Source organism: Centruroides vittatus, unplaced genomic scaffold (assembly GCF_030686945.1).
Source record: "Centruroides vittatus isolate TY-2023 unplaced genomic scaffold, ASM3068694v2 contig_2818, whole genome shotgun sequence".
Taxonomy (NCBI): Eukaryota; Metazoa; Arthropoda; class Arachnida; order Scorpiones; family Buthidae; genus Centruroides; species Centruroides vittatus.
In genome coordinates this window covers 1,031,129-1,053,531 of record NW_027121792.1, presented here as the reverse complement: position 1 = coordinate 1,053,531, position 22,403 = coordinate 1,031,129, and the positions used below count along the sequence as shown (strand labels likewise).

Below are 22,403 nucleotides of genomic sequence, written 5' to 3'. Positions count from 1 at the left end.
TCCCTTATAACAACAATTCTATTTGCAAGATGGGTATTTTTTGAATGGCTTTTTTTAGGACCTTTATGTCTATTAGAATTCACGTCTATAGATATATCTCTGCTTGGAAGCGGTCTAATATTGCCTACATTTAGCCCTAGTTCTTTGGGGGAAATATTCTCCTGAAGAATCGCCATTAATTCCTCAGCCACTGGCTTTGTCTGGTCCTGCTCGACCACCAGACCAATAAATATACATAGACATTGTTTATGTAAAGTCGAAAAACAGTTTCGTACTCTGTGTTGTTCATGACAAACTGAACACTAAACTTTCAGTTAGGTGAATATTTTAATTTTTTTGTCAAGGAGTTGTATATGCACACCTTGCTAGGATAAAGCAGTATCAGCTGAGTGGTATAGTGGGTAATTATAGACCATAGCTGCTTAGTTGTTTCCAGTTGGTGCTGTGAGTAACTAGTATGGTTATAACTAAATTAAATGTGTCTGGAAATGAAGGATTAGACAGAAGTGTGGGTAGTGTAACTGGTGATGTATCCTCACAGTGATCAGCAATTGCAGATTCAAGTTCTGCTCTGGGCCGATTCCTTTCTTACAGGATTTTCTAAATTATTTAATAAATATCAATTTAATTATAGTTATTAAATTTAATAAGAGATGGCACATAACACCTTCCTCTAGTGCAAAATTACTCAGTATTTAATTATTAATAGTAGCAGTAATGTAGTCTGGTTTAATCTGGCATTGGGTTGCAGTTTGAAAAAATTGTAGGCCTATAAATTTTTTCTGTTATCTGGCTGTCTAGCCATCCTTCCTTAATCTTGAAAATGGTGTTAGATGAAAGTCAAGACCAGATGTGGAAAGTTTAGGGGCAGGAGGCCCTGATTAACTACATGCGAACATCCAGTATAGTCATGTGATTTCAGTTCAAAAAATTTTGACCGAACAGTTATATAGATGACTGGCATGACTCTGTTGTTGACAGGAAAGTATGATGTACAGGGCAAGACACTAATAATTTGAGATTCAGATCATATATTTTAAATTAAATAAATTAAAAATTGCAGCCTGGAATTGTGATGATGCCACAATAATTTTTGCTTGTTTGACTTTAGTATTAATTTTCATTTAAATATAAAATTATTTTTCAAAATCTTCAGTATTTATAAACTTAGAAAATAAAGAATTTGAAGTAAATGAATGCATGAAAATCATATAGTAAATTTAATTAAAATAGGAGAAAAACCACATACACATATTTCAAATGCATAAACGTATTGTAAAAATGCTTTATTTCTTTTTGTAAAAATTAACTCTTAGGTTTAGATTTTTTTTAATTATAATTTTAAATACATTCCAAATATCAAAGGTATCTTCTTAGCAGTTACGTTGTATGTGAAATGATTTGTTTTATACCTAATATAAAGATCTGTTACTTGTCAATAAAAGATACCTTTAATTCTAAAATAGTAAAAGTTTACTGGAAAATATGTTGAAAAAGTTGGAATTTTAAGAGAGACCCTATAATAATTAATTCATTATCTTTCTGATTATATGCTTCATTTGTAAAATAATAGCTCTTCATTCAACTGAAAATAATAATAACTCAAAAATCATCATAATTTATTTGAAAAATAAAAATAATCAAATTAAAATAAAACAAACTTCCAGTGAGCATGAACATGAGTATAGAATCTGTGAATGAGCACTCTATCTCCTACAACAGTTCTTAGTGCTCTTACTGCCTGCTGACTATCAAATATTGAAGGTATTTTAGGTTTCAGTTGAAATTAGAAAATACTAATTTTCTCAAAAACTATCAATTTTCAGATGTACAGTGGTGCTTTGTACTTTGAATTTAATTTATTCTAGGAGTTTGTTTTGAACTCTGAATTGTTTGAAGTCCAAATTAATTTTTTCCATTTGAAATAATTGAAAGTGAATTCATTCCCAGATCCTAAACAATATCCATTTGGATAAACTTAAATAGCAACTACACATAACTTCAGGTAAAAATAACACAATTAATTGCCCTAAATAATAAATTAAAGCAAGAAAACAATAAATAAAATATGTAAATACTGTATAATAAAATTAAAACTGCATTTACCATGTCTTAGTAAGGAGTGGTGATGTCCTGTTTCTTAAGGTCACTATAGCTTTCTCAGAAATAATCCCTCTTGGAGATATCAGTCAATTGCTTCTCATTTATCCACATTAGGAAGAGTTTTTTCCTTCTTAATAACATGCAATCTCTCAGAGATCAATATTATCACACCTTTAGCCATGTTTGACCTGACTGCTTTTATTGCTTTTTTGTTCTTAATAATGGTGCACACACTAGTTCAGAATTTTTACACAGGGCCACCAGATTTGCTAGTTTCATGCTTCATGAGTCCTTTTTTCACTTCAATAGTCAATACTACAACCTTCTTCAGCTTTATTGCTTTCAAACTCTTCTTAGATGCTATGGATAATAGGTAGGAGTTATATATATAACCAAACAAACTAAAGTGAAAAAAGCACTGAAAACATATAAGTGTAATGCAGGAGATGTTTTCATAGTCAGAGCAAGAGATGACTTTGGTTCACAACAGATGGTGTTTAGTTAAGTTCATTTTTTCACTGTGCCACAATTCAAGCATAGAATCATCATTCAAACTCCAGGTCAAATTTAGCATTCCAGAATAACCATGGCAAAGACTGATCCAAATCTTTGAAATACATTTCTGAGTCTTTCCTTGTTAAATTTTATATTTTCATGAAAAACGAATATCATAATTGTCAGTATAATTATTTTTACTGATTATCAATTAGAATTATACTTACCATATATCTCAGCGGATAAGACGATAGTTGAACCATAAAAAATGGCCCCGAAAATCCGGGGTCATCTTATAGGACAGATACAAGAAAATTAGATTGAAATTTATATAAATTAAAACCATTATAAAAAGACAGACAAACTGTAATTATTTACTAGTATAGAGTAGGGTATGTGAATAGTCATGGTCATTACCCGAATTCCCGAATTAGTGCGAATGTTTGCAAAAATCGCCAGATGCAAGAAAATAAAATTTGTTTATTCGAAAAATTACAAATAGGACATAATTCCATATACACTATACAGTATTATTATTCAGATAATGATTGCTGATCTAAACTAAATTCATAGGCCGTTGATAGTTTGGGGGTCGTCTTATCGTCTTATAGGACAGATATACGCTAAAACTATAAAACTTTGACGAAAATTTATACATCGTCTTATCCGCCGAGATATACGGTATTTAAAATTGGACATATTTAAATTTTTTCAAGAAACAGGTTCAAATATATTTGTTTATACTTTATTATCAGAAAAATTTTCAAATTATCCTGGTTCATTAGTTTTAGAATAGTAGAATAGACTATACATACAAAATATAGATTTTATACTTTAATTTATCATCATTGGATGATTCTAGAATAATTTCCTACTTTGAAGTGATTTGAATATTTCTTTCTGGTTCTTTTTCTGTAAATTATGTTATTCGATTTTACAACAGTTGAATATGCTAAGAAAGTTTCTTTCTATACATAGGATATATCTATTAATAGAATTCATTCTTATTGAATGTTGTTGTTATATAAAATATAAGCAAATACTTTTTAATCAACTTCTATCTTTTGATCTATTAATATATTTATTAGTAATGTTTTAAAATATAAATTTATTGCATGTGTCATTAAAGGAAGTATTGGTTGACAAGCTTTAAATAACTAATAATTACAGCTAGCTGACTGATACATTGATAATCATTACTGATACTAATAATAAGATTCCAGTTTCATAATGAAGTATTCATTTCTGTTAAAAACAAGCTAACATATAATAGAGAAATTTATATAATTTGGGGATTTGATATGCATATAGTAATTACTAAATTTTTAAATAAAGATGATAAACTGTTTTTAATTATTATTATTACTTTTCTTTTTTAAGAATAAACCAGTGTATAAATTGAGACATTGGCAGGAGACAGCTTCTGATGAGTTTTCAAATTCAGAAAAGGTAATAAATTTTTTTAATTTAAAAAAGATGATATTATTTATAAATTTAATTTTTTTAAATAATTTTCCTGGTGCTCAAATAAAAAATTGAAAACTGTAATACATAACTACACCCAGTCCTGTTTTTACCTGGTAGATATGTTTTAAAAAGATTTATGTAGAAAGAAGGTACTGTCTATGTGGAGAAATGGATGGTTCCAGACCTTAAAAACCAGTAAAAATAATAAAATAAATTAATTATAATAGGATGTGGTAAACAAAATATTTTAATTTTAGTTAATAAATCAGAGAATGGACAATTGTAACTTATTTACTTAGCTAAATTTAATAAATTTATATTATATGCACAAATTTTAATTTGACTCTTTCAATTAAACATCAAAATACCTGTAGCTTTTAACACCAAATAGCATGCGAAAATTATTCTGTATTGAAAGAAATCAGAAGAAATGCAATCCACAAAAACTGTTGCTGAATGTATTTAAAGAATATTTAACACAACCTTTTTAGATATTTTGTTGGATTCTCAATGTATAAGTTTAGTTCCAAAACAAGCTATAAACTAACTTGAAATGTTTGTTTAATAAAAGTTTTGTGCTGGATATCTAAAAAGGTTGTTATTCATTCTTAGAAACACATTCAAAAACAAATTGCCAAACTTTAAATTAAATGTTTTTTGACTTCTTTAATTGAAGCATAAAGTTACAATGAAAGACTGATGGTTGCTACACATATTTAAGTAAGTCCTAAAAACAGTCAAATTTTAAAATTTGCTTTACGAGTGTGTGTAGCAGCTTTAAATGCAAATTTTATGAATATGTTTTCTTAGAATTTAAAATCAAGTAGAATTTTAAAAAGAAATTTATTGGAACATGTTAGATTAAAACAAATAGTGTAAAAAGAGAATTGAATTTTTTTCAGATTATGTTAAAATAAAGTCATGTAAAAAAATTATGTAAAATAGAGTTGGGTGTAGTTAGCTTTAATGTTTTTATTTTCAATAATGTTTACCGTATTTTACGGACTATAAGATGCACCTGGATTTTGGAGGCAATTTTTCGAAGAAAAAAGTGCATCTTATAGTTCATAAAATACGGTAATTATTTATATTTTTAAAAAATTTCTTTTATAATGGTTTTGTGTTAAATATTTTTGTTAAAAAGTGCAGAATTGCATGCTAATTTATTGTACTGCTCTTTTTAATAAACCCTGTGGATACAAAGTCAGAAGGACTTAATGAGTTTGGTTAATACAAAGTACCAATTTTTAACATTGAAATGCCTAACATGCTCCTTTGCATTAATGTGGACTTTACATAAACCAGTAATGTAATAATGGGGTGACATTTTAAGCTCCAGAATCAAAATAATAGTAAAGAAAACATACATTATATTTATTAATAAATTATAGACTTAATTATTAAGCTAAATTTGACTTACTTACTGACTAATTGACATGAATGTTTGAATAGAAGCAGATTTACAGAAAAATAAAATGGTACAGTCAAAATGAGATATTTGAGTACATTACCAGAAAAATTCAAAATCTCAGAAACTAGGTATTATAAGGTGTCAAACTTTAAATCTCAACTCCTCAAGAATGTGATAGAATCTGGGCATGATTAATTTAATATTTAAACAAAACTAGCTTATTTTTAATGGTACTTTTTGTTATTAATTTAAATTACAATATTTTTCTGTCTTGCTATTGTTATTTGAAAAACTAATATTGTTTATATGTATAGGGTGTTTCTAACATAACTATCAATTTCTGTAAAGAAGCATTTTAATACCTCTATTTGTATTATAAATGAATAAAACATATGAAAACTAACAAATACTGTATTAATATAATTCTACATATCAACACACAAATACCAACATTCAGTAATAGCATGGAAAATCTTTTTCAAACTATTAGATGTAATCTTAGACACTACAACCATTGTTATCTGCTCCTTAAGTCAAATAATGTTGTTAATCTTAATTTTGTACCTCATATCTTGCTACACAAAAAAATCTAGAGGTATACAGTCGGGACTGTGAAGCTCAAAATCTTGTTGAGCCTCCTCTTATTCATCTTCCTGGAAAAGTTTCATGTATGGCACCTAATACTCTGCCAAATTTCAACTCCTGACATGTACTCCTTCATACCTCTAAGCTGGTAACACAGCAGGCAGTACAATTTTATAAATAAGACATAGTTTTGTCAATAAATAAATATCATAAATAAAATGATAAATAAAATATCAATACATAAATAAACAAAAAAATTACAAATTATAAAACTAAAATATTTTAAAAGAGCAATAAAATGAATAAGCAAGAATCAGGTTCAGGCCTGGTACATCCTAGAGATGATAGGTGGATTGGTTCATAGGATTGTTTTGGAGGATGAGCAAGTTCTGAGCAGGAATAGTGTGTGTTGTTTGTCTTGCATATCAAGGAAGCTCTCATTTTACAATGGTTGAAAATTGTGATATTTAACCAAGTCTGCTAGTTTGATGAAACTTCTGTATATTAAAACGTCTCTTCTGTGTTCTGTAATTTTGTGTTGGAGTGCACATAAAGTTGCTCAATATAACATTGTCAGAAGAGACTGGATTTTATACATACTAGAAAGTTCGGTCAATCATGGGTCACAGTCAGCTGTTAAGAATCTTTTGAGGGAGCAACAAGTTCTGATTGTTGTATGAATGGGTAACATTCTGCTAAACCACAAAATATTCTTGATGGGCCTTGAAAGGCACATCACGTATGCCATTTTGTAAACCTATATACAATTTGTCGTTATATAAGTACAGTATCAATCTTTCAACAAAACAGGAGTCTCCTATTTATGGCCTAGATGGCAGACATTAAATCCAGCTGACACTGGAAAGAGTGATAAGGAAGGTAATGTACAGTAGAACCTTGCTTAACGGACATAATTTGTTATTAAGTGAAACAATTTTTCCCATATAAATTAATATAAAATACAATAATGTGTTCCATGCCAAAAAAATACTCAAATATTTTATGTATAACAGTTATTCAAAGAAAATTATACAATATATATTGTTAAATTAAGGAGTGTGAATCATCATCATCTTTTCTTCTAACACGGAATGAACCAACCTGGAATGTGAATTCGATTTGCAGAAAACAAAAACAAACAAAAAAAAATCAATCTTTAATTTGGAATTGGTCATTAAATTTAATGTGATATGGCAGCATAACTGTCTACCTGTAGTCAAATTATTTAATTTCTAATATTTAATTATAGCCTTTAGCCATAGCCCAAGAATTTGGCATAACATTTGGCGTGTTTATTATATAACAGGCTATGGTTGTTGATGTTTATACATAATATGTGTGAACGCAAGTTTGGAAAAATGTGTGATCACAAGTGATACTAAGATGCTAGCAGAACGAGTGCTAAACACAGACTGACGTAGCATGCGCACAATCTGGGACTTGCTTGTTATTCAAATTACTCATTATGAGAGGTGCTCATTAACCAAGGTTTCACTGTACTGAATTCATTGGAGGAAAGCATTGAATTCTAGTTTATATACCAGGACATAAAATGAGAATATCCTCAACATACTTTAGGTACACTAAAGGAAGGCAGGCAATCAAAAGAGAGTAGAAGACTAAATTTATCGTACCTCATGATGAATTCTGCTAGGATAATGAAAATTGGTGAACTTATCAGAAGAGGTTTTTTGAATGTATACATATTTATTTGGAAATAATTGCAATAACAAATTAAATTGAAAAGCATAATAATTGAATGTATTTAATAATTTTTCTATAAGGTAGTTATTGTAGCAACTTCTCAGTGTGAAAATGTCATAAATTTTTACTCACTGAAAGTTTTTTTTACATCTCAGATGTTTTTGTTTGGATAAAGGTTATACAATGAAGAGACTTAGCAGCAGGAATATGCAGTTAAATTTAAAAATATTGGATAACAAATTTGAATGATGATAGAAATCCTTTTAATTTGAGAACAAGAAAAATAATGTCTTTTTAAATATGATTTTATGGAATTTAAAAAGTTAGCAATAGATGGCACTGAGATCAGTATTACCACTTTCACATTATTAATTCATTTTTATTTGTATAATACTTTTTACTATATCTTGATCTGTTTTTTTTATGATTTTGTTGAAATTATAAAAAATCTAATGATACCTATTTTTTTAGCTTAAAAAATTATTTTGACTAATAAATTTTACTGGGACATTAAGGTTTGTTTTAAATTAATACAGTCAAACCTCAGTTTACAAACTTAATTTATTTCTAGAAGTTGTTCGGAAACCAATTTGTTTTCAAACTAAAACAAATTTTTCCATAAGAAACAATGTAAAAGAAATCTGTTCCTGACCCCCAAAAAATTTTCTTTAAACCTTTTTAGCTGTATTTCATTCATAAAAATGCCTACAAATGCAATGTAATATTACATATAATATAATTTTATCTGTATATCCATTTTATATATATATATATATATTAAAAACAATGCTTCATCACCACCAACCGAAACTAAAACCATCACTTTACAAAATAAGTGCTATAAATAGAGGAAGTATGTTGCCTGGATGAAATACAACCAAATTAATCAAGATAGACAACCAAGTACTTTATCCATAAATACATTCCGAAATATTATGTTTCAATTAATTTGATTTCAATTTTGATTAAGTAAATTAATTTTGATTTTATTTTTAGTTTTAGTGTAAAGGCCAGAGTTTTAATTATTATTTTACTATTTTTAGTTTTAATTAACTGGCTACCTAGTATTAATAAAATATTAAATATTAATTTATAATATATAATAATATGTTTAAAAAATTTTATTATTTAATTTAACTTAAGCATATTTAAACACGAATTATTGGATGCCATTGGGTGTATTACACGTGTCAATTAATGTGGTTTATATTAATTAATTTGATTTAAATTGAATTGTGATGTGTATCAAAAACCGGAAGTAATATCTTACTCACATGCCCGTTGAAATGTAATATGAGTAACAATATCATTGATGGTTTGTGTTGTGATGTCTAATGACGTGAGGCAAATCTTGGTGCCACTACTGAATTGGTAGTCCTGTCGTTGATTGGTCGAGCCATTGACTTTCTTTAACATAGGAAGTATGGAAAGTTGGCCTTCGGTGACGGGCTCTGCCGAGTAACTTGTTCGGAAACCAAGTTATCGCACGGCAACCAGAGCAAATTTGGCGTTCGAACTTTTGTTTGTAAACAGGTGTTCTTAACTTGAGGTTTGACTGTATTTTTAAATTCAGTTTTATGAAATATAAGTTTGTTCAAATTTTATTCAAAAAATATTTTAATTTTGTTTAGGAACCTAATGCAACTGTACCATCATTAGCTGATGATTTTGATGAAATTGAGAATTCAGAAGTATCTCAATGTTCAATATCAAAAGTTGTTCAAATTCCTAAAAGTTGTTCATCTGAAGCAGTTGTTTCAGTCAAGTGTCCAAAAAAAGTGAAGGAGGTAATAATTACAGTATTTAAGTATATATTGTTGAATATTATAAATCTATCATTATTTCATAAACTTATAATTGTATTTTATTATGTAAATAATCTGAATTTCTAAAATCTGTAATCATTTTATTAAAAATAAAATAATATAAAAAAATATTAAAAAAATTAAAAAAAAAATAAAAAAATAAAAATATAAAATATAAAATAAAAAAAATATAAAATAAAATTATTAAATAAAAAAATAAAATATAATGTATAAGAAGAGACTATGAAAAGTATAAAAAATACAATTACTTTTGAGATACAAAAGTGTTTTCTCAAAAGTAATTGTACTTTTTTTATACTGTATCTTAAAATAATTTTATTAGTATATTTCCATACTTGCTTTTTTCTTAATCAGTAGCTAAGGTTTGTGTCAAACATAATTTGTGCTCTGAGCTAAGTTTGAAAAAAAAATAATTGTTTCCAAATTTAAACCACACAACATAGTAGAGAGCTGTTCAATAATTGATATCTGATAGGAGTAAAGGATGTTGAAGGAGGATAAAGGATATGTATATAAAATATATAATTATGAATGTTTTCAATGATAATACAGTAGAGCATCGATTATTCAACCCCCGATCAACCGTCACATCGGTTAACCGACCGCAAATTCAAATGTCTGTTAGTGATGTGGCGCTATAATATTTGGCTATGTATTGGCTACTTTAATATCATTTTTGTTAAATTTTTGCGTGTTTTAGCTGGCAACACTGGTTCGATCATGAAAGGGAATCCAGTATTTAAACGAGGCTTAATTTTATTTAACGACGCTATCCAATTGTTGTTTTTAAAATGTGTGCGAGATTTAGTGGCAAAAAACAAGTGTCAGCTGTGAAGCAAAAGAAAATTTTGGACTTCTTTTTCTAATGTATAGGCCTACTTTATGTAAAATATGTAACCTGAATATATCTTTCAATATACAGTACAGTACTGTACACTCAAACCTGTTTTTGTGGGTCTATTTTTGTGCGATTTGTTTTGTGTGATTTTTTGTGTGCGGTATATGAATTTCAATCAAATTGGTATACTGCACAAAAATAATTGCACAAAACACATTGCACGTATAAAAAATCGCACAAAAAAAAGACTGCACAAAAACAGGTTTGAGTGTGTTTATTTTGTGCAAAATAAAGAAATAATTTTTAACGATACAGTAGCAATGATTATTATTTTTAAAAAAATTTGTTAGGCTTAAAACATCAATGAAAATTCAACGCGAAGTAGGTTAATAGCGATATACCAATATACTAATTACATGGGATATACTATACTAATAATGTATTTTTTCATACTTTTAGGTTATCCGACCAACCCCAGTCTCGAATTGAATCAGATAATAGATGCTTTACTATACATAACCATTTTTTTCAAGTAAAAACAGAAAAAGGAAGACATTATTGCATATGCAATGTATTGTATATGTTTTAGCTATTGAAACTTTATGGCATTCCTTTTAATATTGACTATGTAATAAGACAGAGTGGATAGGGTTCAAATTATAGTTTGTAAGTATTTACATTTTAGAAGAAAATCATAGTTCCCAAATTTCATCAAACTATAAATTTCTTACGTCCTAGAATAATAAGATTTTAATTCAAAAACTATATTTATTTTATTCCTTTTTCTGTTTATACCTGAAAAATGTAATGCATTATCATTGAATGTGTTTGTACTTATATAGAGTATAATTGAGTGTAAAACTATCAATCTATAATTTTATTTTTTCTAATTTGAATTATAACGAGTTTTACTCCTATTGAATTATTTTTGTGTCTTAATATATTGCAAATTGGCATTCTTTATGCTTTTGTAATGATGATTCAACAAATGAATTGTTAATGAGAAGGTTTATGTAAAGAAAGCAGGCAATGAGAGATTATTGCAGCAGATGAAAAAAAATTCAGTTGAAGAACATTGGCCAAAATATGTTCAGTATATATAATTGTATGCATTGTTATCATTTCTATGTAAAATTTATAAAACTTTGAGACTTGGAAAGCAGTACTTTATTAATACCACTCTGGATTCTGTTACTAATGACTTCTGAAAGATTTTCTGAATAGTTGACATTTTTCAACCAACAATGAATTTCAGGATTTATCTGAATCCTGAAATTGAATATAATTAACAAAAACAATTTCCTTGTTTTTTTCATCTAAAGGCATATTATCTCTTCTAAAATAAATTGCTGTAAAGAGTTTCATTAAAACATACAAATGCTTTTAAAAATATTTTTTTTAATGACATTTTAATATTTTTAAGAAAAATCTCCAGTTTGACTTATTACATTTTTATCAATTTTTACATGTAAACTCTCATATTCTTGGCACATTAATAAAATTTTCCTGTTTCAAATGCTTTTTAATTATATATTACAAGCACTCCTCACTTAATGACTGAGCTTTGTTTCTACAACTAAGTTGTTAAGTGAATTGGTTGATAAACAATGAGCTTGATTATTTAATTTATTTTTGATAAAGAAATGTCTAAAGGAATTGCCAACTTGAAAACTTTGTTTCAATTTTCATCTCTTACATATTGCAGAAAAATACTATCGGCAAAAATTATTTGTGTTGTACCAAAAACATTAAAGTTTATTTATTTAAACTTGCCATTCAGATAAATATTTTAGTCATTGAATCCTTCAGAGGGTGGTAATGATTCCAGATCATCAGAGTTATCAACAGGGTTGTTAGGAGTTGAAGAGGGTAAGTTAGATGACTGCAAAGAAATAGAAGTTTTTGTAAGGCTAACCCCTTTACAGTAAACTTTTTTATAATTCTATTCTTTCCTCTTCTTCCTCTTTCAAGTGCTGCTACACTTCCAATATTGTTGCCTTTCCTTTTGATTCTTGGTGCTTCAAGATGAAGTCATGCTCTTTCTTTTTGCCAACATCTTGTACCTAGGGATGAATAATAAAATACAAACTTATAAATGAAATATTTAGTCTTGGAGGTTGCAAATGTAAATACTGTAGTAAATACTGACTGACTAAGGGAACAAGACTAAGACCACAAAATGAGATACCCTGCACTTGAGAGCTGGTCATAAGTTGAGAGCTGGTCATAAGTCTGAGTCATTAAATAGGTAAATCATTTAGTAAGGAGTTGATACATCAAATTACCAATGTTAAACATTATCACATAATAACATGCATTTTTTGGTTTCTACCTAAGCCTAACTTTCTTTTTGATGATTATGATTAAGGTATTTTAATTGAATTGTCTTTTAGTAAAAGTTAAATATATTCTTTTATAAATAAATTTTGAGTTTGTTGTAGATCATATGAGACTATATCTTGCAGTGAAAACTTTTGTAATTTACCATATTATATGTAATAAATTGAAGTTTAAATAATAATTAGTATATTTTTTAAAATTAATATATGAAAAAAAATTATTACATTTGACAGCAAGTAATACTTAATGAAATAAAGTAAAATAATAAAAATACTTTTAGTGTTGAAATTTGACCACATCTTTGTCTTTGACAGTGAAATATGAACTTGATAATTAAATACCAAAAAATTGTTTTACACTGCTTAGTGAATTAATGAAAAAGTAACTATATTTAAGTTATAATATATGTGAGAAATTAAAATATTTATTATTATTTGCATGTTTTTCCAAAAATTTATTGATATAATAATTCACAAATAACATTGATTCTTTTATTATGTTGTATAAATTATCAGAAATTCAAATTTTAAGTATTTAAAAAGTAATATTTATTAGCTAGAATAAAAGCTGATGCAAGATTAAAGAAGAAAATTCATTTTAAAAAACTTGTACTTTATTTTAAACCTTTAAATTTTTTTGTATATATGGAATATAACAGGGGTGGCCAACTTTTGTGCACATAAGATCTACTTTTTATCGTAAAAATGTGTCGCGATCGACTTGTTGTCATAGGCATAGTCTAAGTGGGGAGGGGGAGTGTGAAATACATACTATGTTTATACACTGTGTTTCAGTACTGCTTATGAGTCGAGTCATAACTGCATGCATACAGTTGCGTTCGGTTACAAATATAATACATTAAGTCAAGACATCGCTAGCGATCGACTTGTTGGCCACCCCTGGAATATAATATCTGACAAATGTGCACCTTGAGCATTAATACAAAGTTAGGATCTTTTTATAGCATTTAAATTACATTTTACAATATTTCAGTTTTGCTTGTAGAAATATATTTAGGTAACATCATGTTTTTAATTTTTGCAGTTGTGATACTATATTTTTATTGTTCAAATAATTAAATTTATCTGAAATTTTCTGCATTACTTAAGAGAGGCAGAATTTTTAATGAAATGTTCAGTTTTAAAACAGAGTAAACATTTAAGCAGATTTAATGATTCCATAAGAAGTAAGAAAAATAGTACAATGCTGTAGACACACAAAATTACAATTTTATTGTGTTGAATAACAAATTATTTCCGTTCTGTCTGTTTATTATAGTCCATTGCACATTCAAACAAGTTGTTGGAAATTTCCAAAGATTAATTCATAATGCTCAAAGACTTTAGTATGCCTCTTAATGTCTTAATGTTTTTTTGTTCCAGTTCTGTAAGATCACATTATGGGATGTGTAATTCCAAAAAAATGTTTAATCTGAAAATAATCTCAGATTATTTCAGTGATTTCTAGCATCGCACTATTCTCCATAAAAAATAAAAATGTATTCAACTTTAAATTTACATAATTTATTACTTATTTATAATATAATCTAGCCATCTAAATTTAACCCTGAAAGATATCTTATAAAATTCATCTGGATTAAAAAATTACATATTATTCTTTAAATTTCAAAAGAATTATTCTGTAGTTATTTTAACTGAATACTTAAATTTGTATATTATATTTTTAATATACTTATCTTCAATTAAATTTAATTAAATAAATTTTTTAGTTGTATACAGTTGTGAAAAATGTGAAGCAAGCTTATCAGTGTCATGAATCTGGAGAAACACAAGAGTTTAATGATGATGTAGAATATTTATTGGAAGGCTTACAGATTGCTAATGTTGGGACCAGATGCTTAAGGTGTGTTAATGTTTATTAATTACTCTTTCATTTCAATTAAAGACTAAATTTCGAATTTACTCTAAATAATTTTTTTAATAATGTCAAAAAAATTATCAGTGATTTGTTTTATATGTAAGTTGTCTCTTACTAAGTATAAAAATTATTTTTGAAAATATCAGTAATACATCAAGTAAGTCACTAACAACTTTGATCAAGGATAAAAAAATCTGGGATTTGTTGCATTGACGTGAAACTTGCTGAGAATACTATTGAGACCAAAGGTAATTAGTAGATGAGGTTTTCGAAGTGCTCTCCATGGGCAATATAGAACTGTAATTGATGCTCGAAACCAGCAACCACATTTGCTAGAATTTCATCAGGAATGGCTTGAATCTCAGATTTGATAGCAGATTTAAGCTGTTTGAGGTTGGCAATAGGGTTCTGATAAATCCTATCCTTGAGATAGCCCCAGAGGAAAAATCCATTCAATTGAGGTTCGGGGAATAAAGTGGCGATGAAATTCCTCCTCTGCTGCTCTCTGGGAACCCTTTAGTGATTACTCTTGACCTGAAATGTGATTGTAAGGTGTTGAAGACATCTTTAGTTTGATGAGGAGGAGCTCCATCTTGCATGAACCACAATTTGTTGACACTATCCTCATTGAGGCCATGGGAAGGAAGTGGTTGGTCAAAATACCCTTGTAGACTACACTGTTGACTGTTGTGGTCACGAAAAAAGGTTTGATAACAAAATCGTTGCAAAGAGCTGCCCTAACAGTGAGTCTCTTAGAGAAAAGAGGCTTTGCAATGACAAACTCAGGCTTTCGGCTTCCCCAAAATCTGTATGTTTGTCTGTTGACATATCCCTGGAGATGAAAATGAGCTTTGTCAGAAAACCACATTTTTCAAGTTGATTCCGCCATTGTCAACTCTGTCTATGATTTCATTAGCGAAAGCCAATCTTTCTCAATTGCTTCTTTACTCAGTGGTTGAGTGGTCTGAATCTTCTATGGGAAGAGTCTAAGGTCTTTTTTGACAGTCACTCAGGCTGTTTCATGGTTTGTTCCTAACCTTTGGCCAAATTTTTGGACACTGATGTTTGGATCTTCATCAGCTATGACTCTTGCTACCTCGATATTCTCCTCTGACCCCAGTGATCATGCTCTGCCTATCCTGGCAAGTGATTGCATTACTGGTAATTGGTTTACTGGTGTACTGGTAAATTAGGAAACTTATACCCCAGTAAATTTATCGGTAATTAATGTTTTTACCAGTATTTTGGTTAAAAAAACCTCTTAACCCGATATTTATTTTTTAAATTCATACTGGAAATACCTGTGGGAAGAAGAATTCCCTTTTCTCTCATCCCATACCATAGCAAGGAAAAAGTACAGGTAGTGATGGGTCATTCCATTTGTAATTTAAGGTTACTAAAAGGAATTTTCTAGTCTGTTTATAACTTGATTCCTTGTATTATACTCCAAAAACGGGTCTTGTTTTTGCTTTCAAGATATCTGAGGTGCAAAAGGAAACTTCTTACGTAGTCTTCTTAATTTAAAATAGTTCATAAATATGTGCTGACTGAAAACACAACTTACGTAGTAAGTAATATTTTTTTCAGTTTCTTTACGATATTCTTTACGAACATTATCAATGTTTGTCATAATGGAACAATAATTGTAATTAAACTGGATTAAGTGCAAGACTCTAAAAATTATAACTGTTAATCTGTTTATAACTTTGTGTGTTTCTTGTTCATTGGAGTGTGCTTTAGTGATGATGGAGTCAGATTTCGTAAAATTCAGGTATCGGAATTGTTATTGTTAGATTAATTGAAACAAAAACAAAAGAATGTATTAATAAAAATATAAAGATAGTTATAGATGAAAAGATAAAATACAGTATGTTTCACATTTATTGTAGTAATGAGTAAAAATTTGCCTTGGGATTACTTTAATCTCACAACAGAGAGAGATGCTGGAGTGTGCAAACTGTGCTTTAAAACAATCAAAGCAGTCGGAGGAAGTACTAGTGGACTGCATAGTCACCTCGTCCAATCATGATATAAACTTATTGAAAAGAAAATCTGACAGCCAGAAACAGTGCACAAAGTGAGTTTAATAAAAAAAAAAATAACTACATTTTTCAAGAAAGAAATTGAAGAGTCTTTGTCTTCAGTATTATCTCATATGGCTTTAGTTGACGGACTGCCATTATCCAAATTTTATGACATTTTTTTATTAAAGATTTTTTAAATTATTCTACATTTCTTGGCATATGGAGTATCAAAACATCAAAAAATGCAAAAATCCAGAAATCAAAATTCGATCAGTCATTACACTTTTTTTATGTTATATTTTATAACAGTCAGGAAAGTAAAAATAATTGTGAAATATAAACTCAAGTTGGTTAAGGAGTCAGAATCAGCAAACAATTTGCCAATACCAATGCGAACTCCTCCTACACTGATGACTCCTGTCGACACCAATACCGACTCCAATACCAACTCCCCAGGCCTAAAAAAACTGATGTTTCTCCAGTGCTGAAAGTAAATGAAACATTTATTTATATCTGTGCATCATATGCATAATCTTGTTAAGATATTGGTCATATTAGTGCATGTATCATAGCAAGTGATGAAATCCTTTTAAGGAATTTTAATATTTTTAAAATTTTACTATTATGTAAATTATTATGGGCAGTTTCAGTGGAAGTCAACTGTAGGTAGGATAAAAATTCTGACTCCAGCAGTAGCCTACAAGTAAAGGTCTGTTGTGAGGTGTATGCTTTGGTCTTTGTGGAACTTTTTCATCAATGTGGACTTTTTAATTGTCCTGTAAAATATTTATATTAAAATACATTTATAATATATATATATATATATAATATATATATAATATATATTACATATTCACATATACTTATGTTTTTACTTTACTTGCTTATGCTATTGTGCATTTTTTTAGTGTTTTTATTTATTTATTTTAGTATATTAAGTCTTGCATCAAAGTGCATGGGGTCAGCCTTCCGAATTCACTTACGTGCCCATGGAACAATTTCCAAAATATTCAGTGCCTTAAAAGATGCTCCTTCAAATACTGTAAGTTAAAAATTATTTGATAAGAATAAGTAATTTTATATTCTTTATAACTGTTATATTTATTTTCATTTTCTAGAGTTTATCATTGTGCACAGCTACATTGATGTTTGTTCTTAGTGAAGATAAATTAACAATGGACTTAGAAGCAAGTACTCTGTCTTTAATGCTTCAGCTCTTAAAATCAGACCCACAACAAGACCATTCATTAAACTGGAGTGAAGTTAAATTGTCTAATGCCAATGATAATATTGATGGAAGTTTACCATCTGCTTTACAAGAAAAACACAGAGAAAAAGTAAGACAGTTGGTTGAGCAAATACAACAACGAGGACATGCAAAACATCTCAGCTTAGATAACTTAAATGTAAGATTTTTGTTCTAAAAATTGAAATTTGGTTTATAACTTAAATTACACTATAAATTTTTGTTAAATGTAAATATATCTTCACCAGTTTATAATAAATATTTTAGAATAGTATAGCAAAATTTTATTTTTTGAAACTATATTTTTGAAGTTTCAAAAATATAGTTTCCAAACTGTAACAGTCTGATGTCTGTGTTATGTCTCACTGGTAACAGTTATAATTGGGTATTTAATAACATTTTACCTGAATGGGGGCTTTATATAGATATGGATCATTTGGCAGTACTTTATGGCATTTATAATTATTCATACATGTGTAATTTATATTTTGCATCTATCAAATAAACAATAATGACTTTTTTGAATATTAGGTCAACTGATTAATTTGTGTTTTAATTAGAAATAAACTTAGATAAATAAAATTAATTAGAAATAAAAATTTGTATTGTTATTAAGCTGATTTATTGCAGTAATGAAATGTAGAATTACCACATTTCATTACTGCATTACTGAATTTCGAATGGTATAATTTCAAACCTGAAGCAGGTTTATAAAATGAACTGAAAACATTTGTTATACAAACTCTTCATGCTGGAAAATTATACAGATGTTGATTTTCTTACTAGTGGAATTATCACATCATTGTCAGCCTTATTTTAGAAAAAATATTTTCATATTTTCAACCATTATTGCTTTCTTAAAATAATTAATAAAAATTTAAAATTGTATTTGTTTGGTTTAATTATAGTAAATAACAAAATAGTTATAAAATTTTTTCACCAAAAATTAAATTAATTTTATTAATTTTAATTTAATCTACAAATGCTAATTATTTAAATAACAACTCACCATACCACAGTAACTTAAAAAATTACACTCTCGGAACCAATATACGGTGTGATAACATCAAAAAATTTCAAAAAACATCAAAAAAAAAAAAAGTTTTCAAACCCCTTCTGGGCTCTGCTTCAGGTTCTTACGGTTTTTTAGATGGAAATTCAATTAACGAATGCCGTTAACTAAGAGTTCGATCTTGAGTTTGAATGATTTACAAAAAATTAGGTCACACATGCACAACGTGTCGGCCTGCCTGGATACAATGAGCGGCTAGAGCGTGCTGTGAATCAACTCTTGCCAGGCCAATGACAAAACCATCTCCTCTATAAAATTTATGCATGTGGTTGTGATGGAGGATTTAAAGATGTGCATAGCTTCTAACCATTTGAGGTGTTCATTGGGAGGTGCAGCGAGGAGATTGGCTTGGGTAAAGTTGGCTACTATGTCTGGATCTGTTACATAAGTAGCGAGGGCCATGGAGGTTCTCCCATGACGAATATCCACTTGATCTTGCATTCTGACGGCCACAGACTGTTTAGTAGAGCCTACATATATCAAGTCCTTATTGCATCTATTATCCCTTAAAGGGACACTATAGACTCCGGATCATCTGCTGGGGTTAGGAGGGTCCTTCCCATTACGTAACATGTTAAAAATAGTAGGGCACCTCCTGAAAGCGAGACGTACTTGGTGTTTTCTGACAACCTTGGTGTATATAGATCTTAGGTTCGGGTTATAGGTGATGGGGATCCGTTCTATGACCTCTGGTTGGTTATCAATCGGTTGGTCTACCTCCTGTGTGCTATTCGAATGCATACAGCAATAACATTGTATCATCCTATGTATAACTTTATGATAACCATGCTCTGTGGCCATCCGCTCTATATATGCTAATTCCCAGAAAACGCCAGGTACATCTCGCTTTCAGGAGGTGCTCTACTATTTTTAACATGTTACGTAATGGGAAGGACCCTCCTAACCCCAGCAGATGATCCGGAGTCTATAGTGTCCCTTTAAGGGATAATAGATGCAATAAGGACTTGATATATGTAGGCTCTACTAAACAGTCCGTGGCCGTCAGAATACAAGATCAAGTGGATATTCGTCACGGGAGAACCTCCATGGCCCTTGCTACTTATGTAACAGATCCAGACATAGTAGCCAACTTTACCCAAGCCAATCTCCTCGCTGCACCTCCCAATGAACACCTCAAATGGTTAAAAGCTATGCACATCTTTAAATCCTCCATCACAACCACATGCATAAATTTTATAGAGGAGATGGTTTTGTCATTGGCCTGGCAAGAGTTGATTCACAGCATGCTCTAGCCGCTCATTGTATCCAGGCAGGCCGACACGTTGTGCATGTGTGACCTAATTTTTTGTAAATCATTCAAACTCAAGATCGAACTCTTAGTTAACGGCATTCGTTAATTGAATTTCCATCTAAAAAACCGTAAGAACCTGAAGCAGAGCCCAGAAGGGGTTTGAAAACTTTTTTTTTTTTTTATGTTTTTTGAAATTTTTCAAAGTTATCACAGTATATATTGGTTTCGAGTGCGTAATTTTTTTAAGCTAATTATTTAAGGTTATTATATACTCTAGTTAAATTCCATATAGACTAATAACATATATAAATGTTACACTTTTTATATGTGTTGTTTTAATGGTCGTAGTCTTTCTTAGATAAAAGAGACATAACATTTTTATATTATTATAGTCTATACGGAATTTAATTAGAATTAGATATAACATGATTATAAATCTGTTCCTTAAAATTATTTGATTTTGGAAATTTATAATTAAGATATATATTATACTGAAAGATACTGTGGAAATGAATAAGTAATGTGTAAAAATTATTCAAGTGCAAAAAGTTAAAATTATTTGAAATAGATTGAATGCTTCTAATTTAGCAGAAGAATGCCAGACACAATATAATCAACATCTCATGTTATATATATAGAGAGATTTTTATCACTAAAATTATCTGATTCTTGGTAAATTTTAAAAAAATCAGATAACTTTTTTGAGAGTGATACAAATGATTTTGAGTTCAATAGTATTTTAAAATGTTATCATTTATAATACAATATTAGCATTTCAGAATGTTTGTACTTATTTTTCAGACGGGTAATTTGGCTTTGGAAACACTGTTAACTTTAAGTTCTAGAAGAGCTGGTGAATGGTTTAAAGAAGAACTTAGAAGTCTAGGTGGTATGGATCTTCTTGTAGACATAGGTATGTTACGGTATATTTAGAAAAATATTGATGTAGAATCATTCAATAAAATTTTAGTTTGATTCGTTAAAAGAGATTATTAATAGATTTTTTATTGGAAATTATAACATCAAGTATGAAAGTGATAAAATTGAATCAAATTATTTGAAACAGTTTATATAAATTATAGAAAATGTTTATTATTATTTTTATCTTTATTTCAACACTTAATTTAATCATTATTAAATATATAATTAATAAACATTAATAATTTCAGCAAGTGCCTGTGCAAATCATCTAAACTGTAATGAACTGAAATGTATAAGCTATCCATCTGATATTCATCTTGACAAATTGCGTAAAATAGATAGGAGTTTAAGAGTTCTTGAGAACGTAAGTATTGGAAAAATTTTTTAGAAAAATATAAATTAAAACAAAGGTCCCCAACCCTATGCCCGCGGGCACCAATAGCGCCCGCCGATCGTTTTATGTGTGCCCGCCGCTGTGCGACCACGATAAAAATAAAAATATTTCAGTTTTCAATAAAATGCTATGTAAAAGTTTTCTCATTTTTAATGATTAACCACACAAAAGTAGAAATGGCTCCCAACACAGATAAAAGCACAAAGCGAAATGCGACCGATCTCTTTTTCCCCTTGAGCCAAATCTTCGCCAACCAAATTTCCCATACCTAAAATGAAATGAATCGGTCCGTTTCTATGGTTGCGTGACAACGCAGACATTTGTCTGGAGCTCATACAGCGTTGCCATATTTGGCAACTTTGCATTAAATTTGGCTACCCTTTTTTTAGTTTGGCATAAAAATATCCTTTTTTGTGATAAAGTTTTAATACTTATTATTATAATCTAGACATGTTAATCCTTAAATAATAAAAGTAGAACAAAAAGAATAATATTTTCCTATTCCAAAGAACTTCTCAAACCACAGTTATTTAATTTGAAAGTTGACTGACATTTCTTTACTAAACTAATATGTGCATTTTGCATATATCATGACCCTTCATCAATTCGGTATTAGGTTTTTCTGTTTTAAAAGATATTTTAAGCGATTTTAACTTTTCCTTTTTTAAACTCCCCCCCGTAGGCACTAAGGCCTTTTTAAGCAAGCCCATTATGTGTTCGGCCACCATACAATTGGCGCGGCCAGGTGATGAGGGACGGGGCCTGACATATCCGCTTGGACTATCCTGAAAAATTCCTGGGGATTTTTCGACCCGATTGGATTTGATCCCGGGTCTCTCCAGAGGGG

General features: G+C 29.2%; 1 protein-coding gene across 2 annotated transcripts in view; it reads left to right on the top strand.

The window, feature by feature from the left end:
* The window catches only part of LOC136972156 (wings apart-like protein homolog), a 159,237-nt gene that overhangs the window by 55,182 nt on the left and 81,652 nt on the right, over positions 1–22,403 (top strand). For both annotated transcript variants that reach the window (XM_067266714.1, XM_067266715.1), the window contains exons 3-9: positions 3,979–4,047; positions 9,397–9,552; positions 14,499–14,632; positions 17,602–17,713; positions 17,790–18,077; positions 21,043–21,154; positions 21,411–21,526. In XM_067266714.1, coding sequence (XP_067122815.1) covers positions 3,979–4,047; positions 9,397–9,552; positions 14,499–14,632; positions 17,602–17,713; positions 17,790–18,077; positions 21,043–21,154; positions 21,411–21,526 — 987 coding nt within the window. The remainder of the gene's footprint in view (positions 1–3,978; positions 4,048–9,396; positions 9,553–14,498; positions 14,633–17,601; positions 17,714–17,789; positions 18,078–21,042; positions 21,155–21,410; positions 21,527–22,403) is intronic.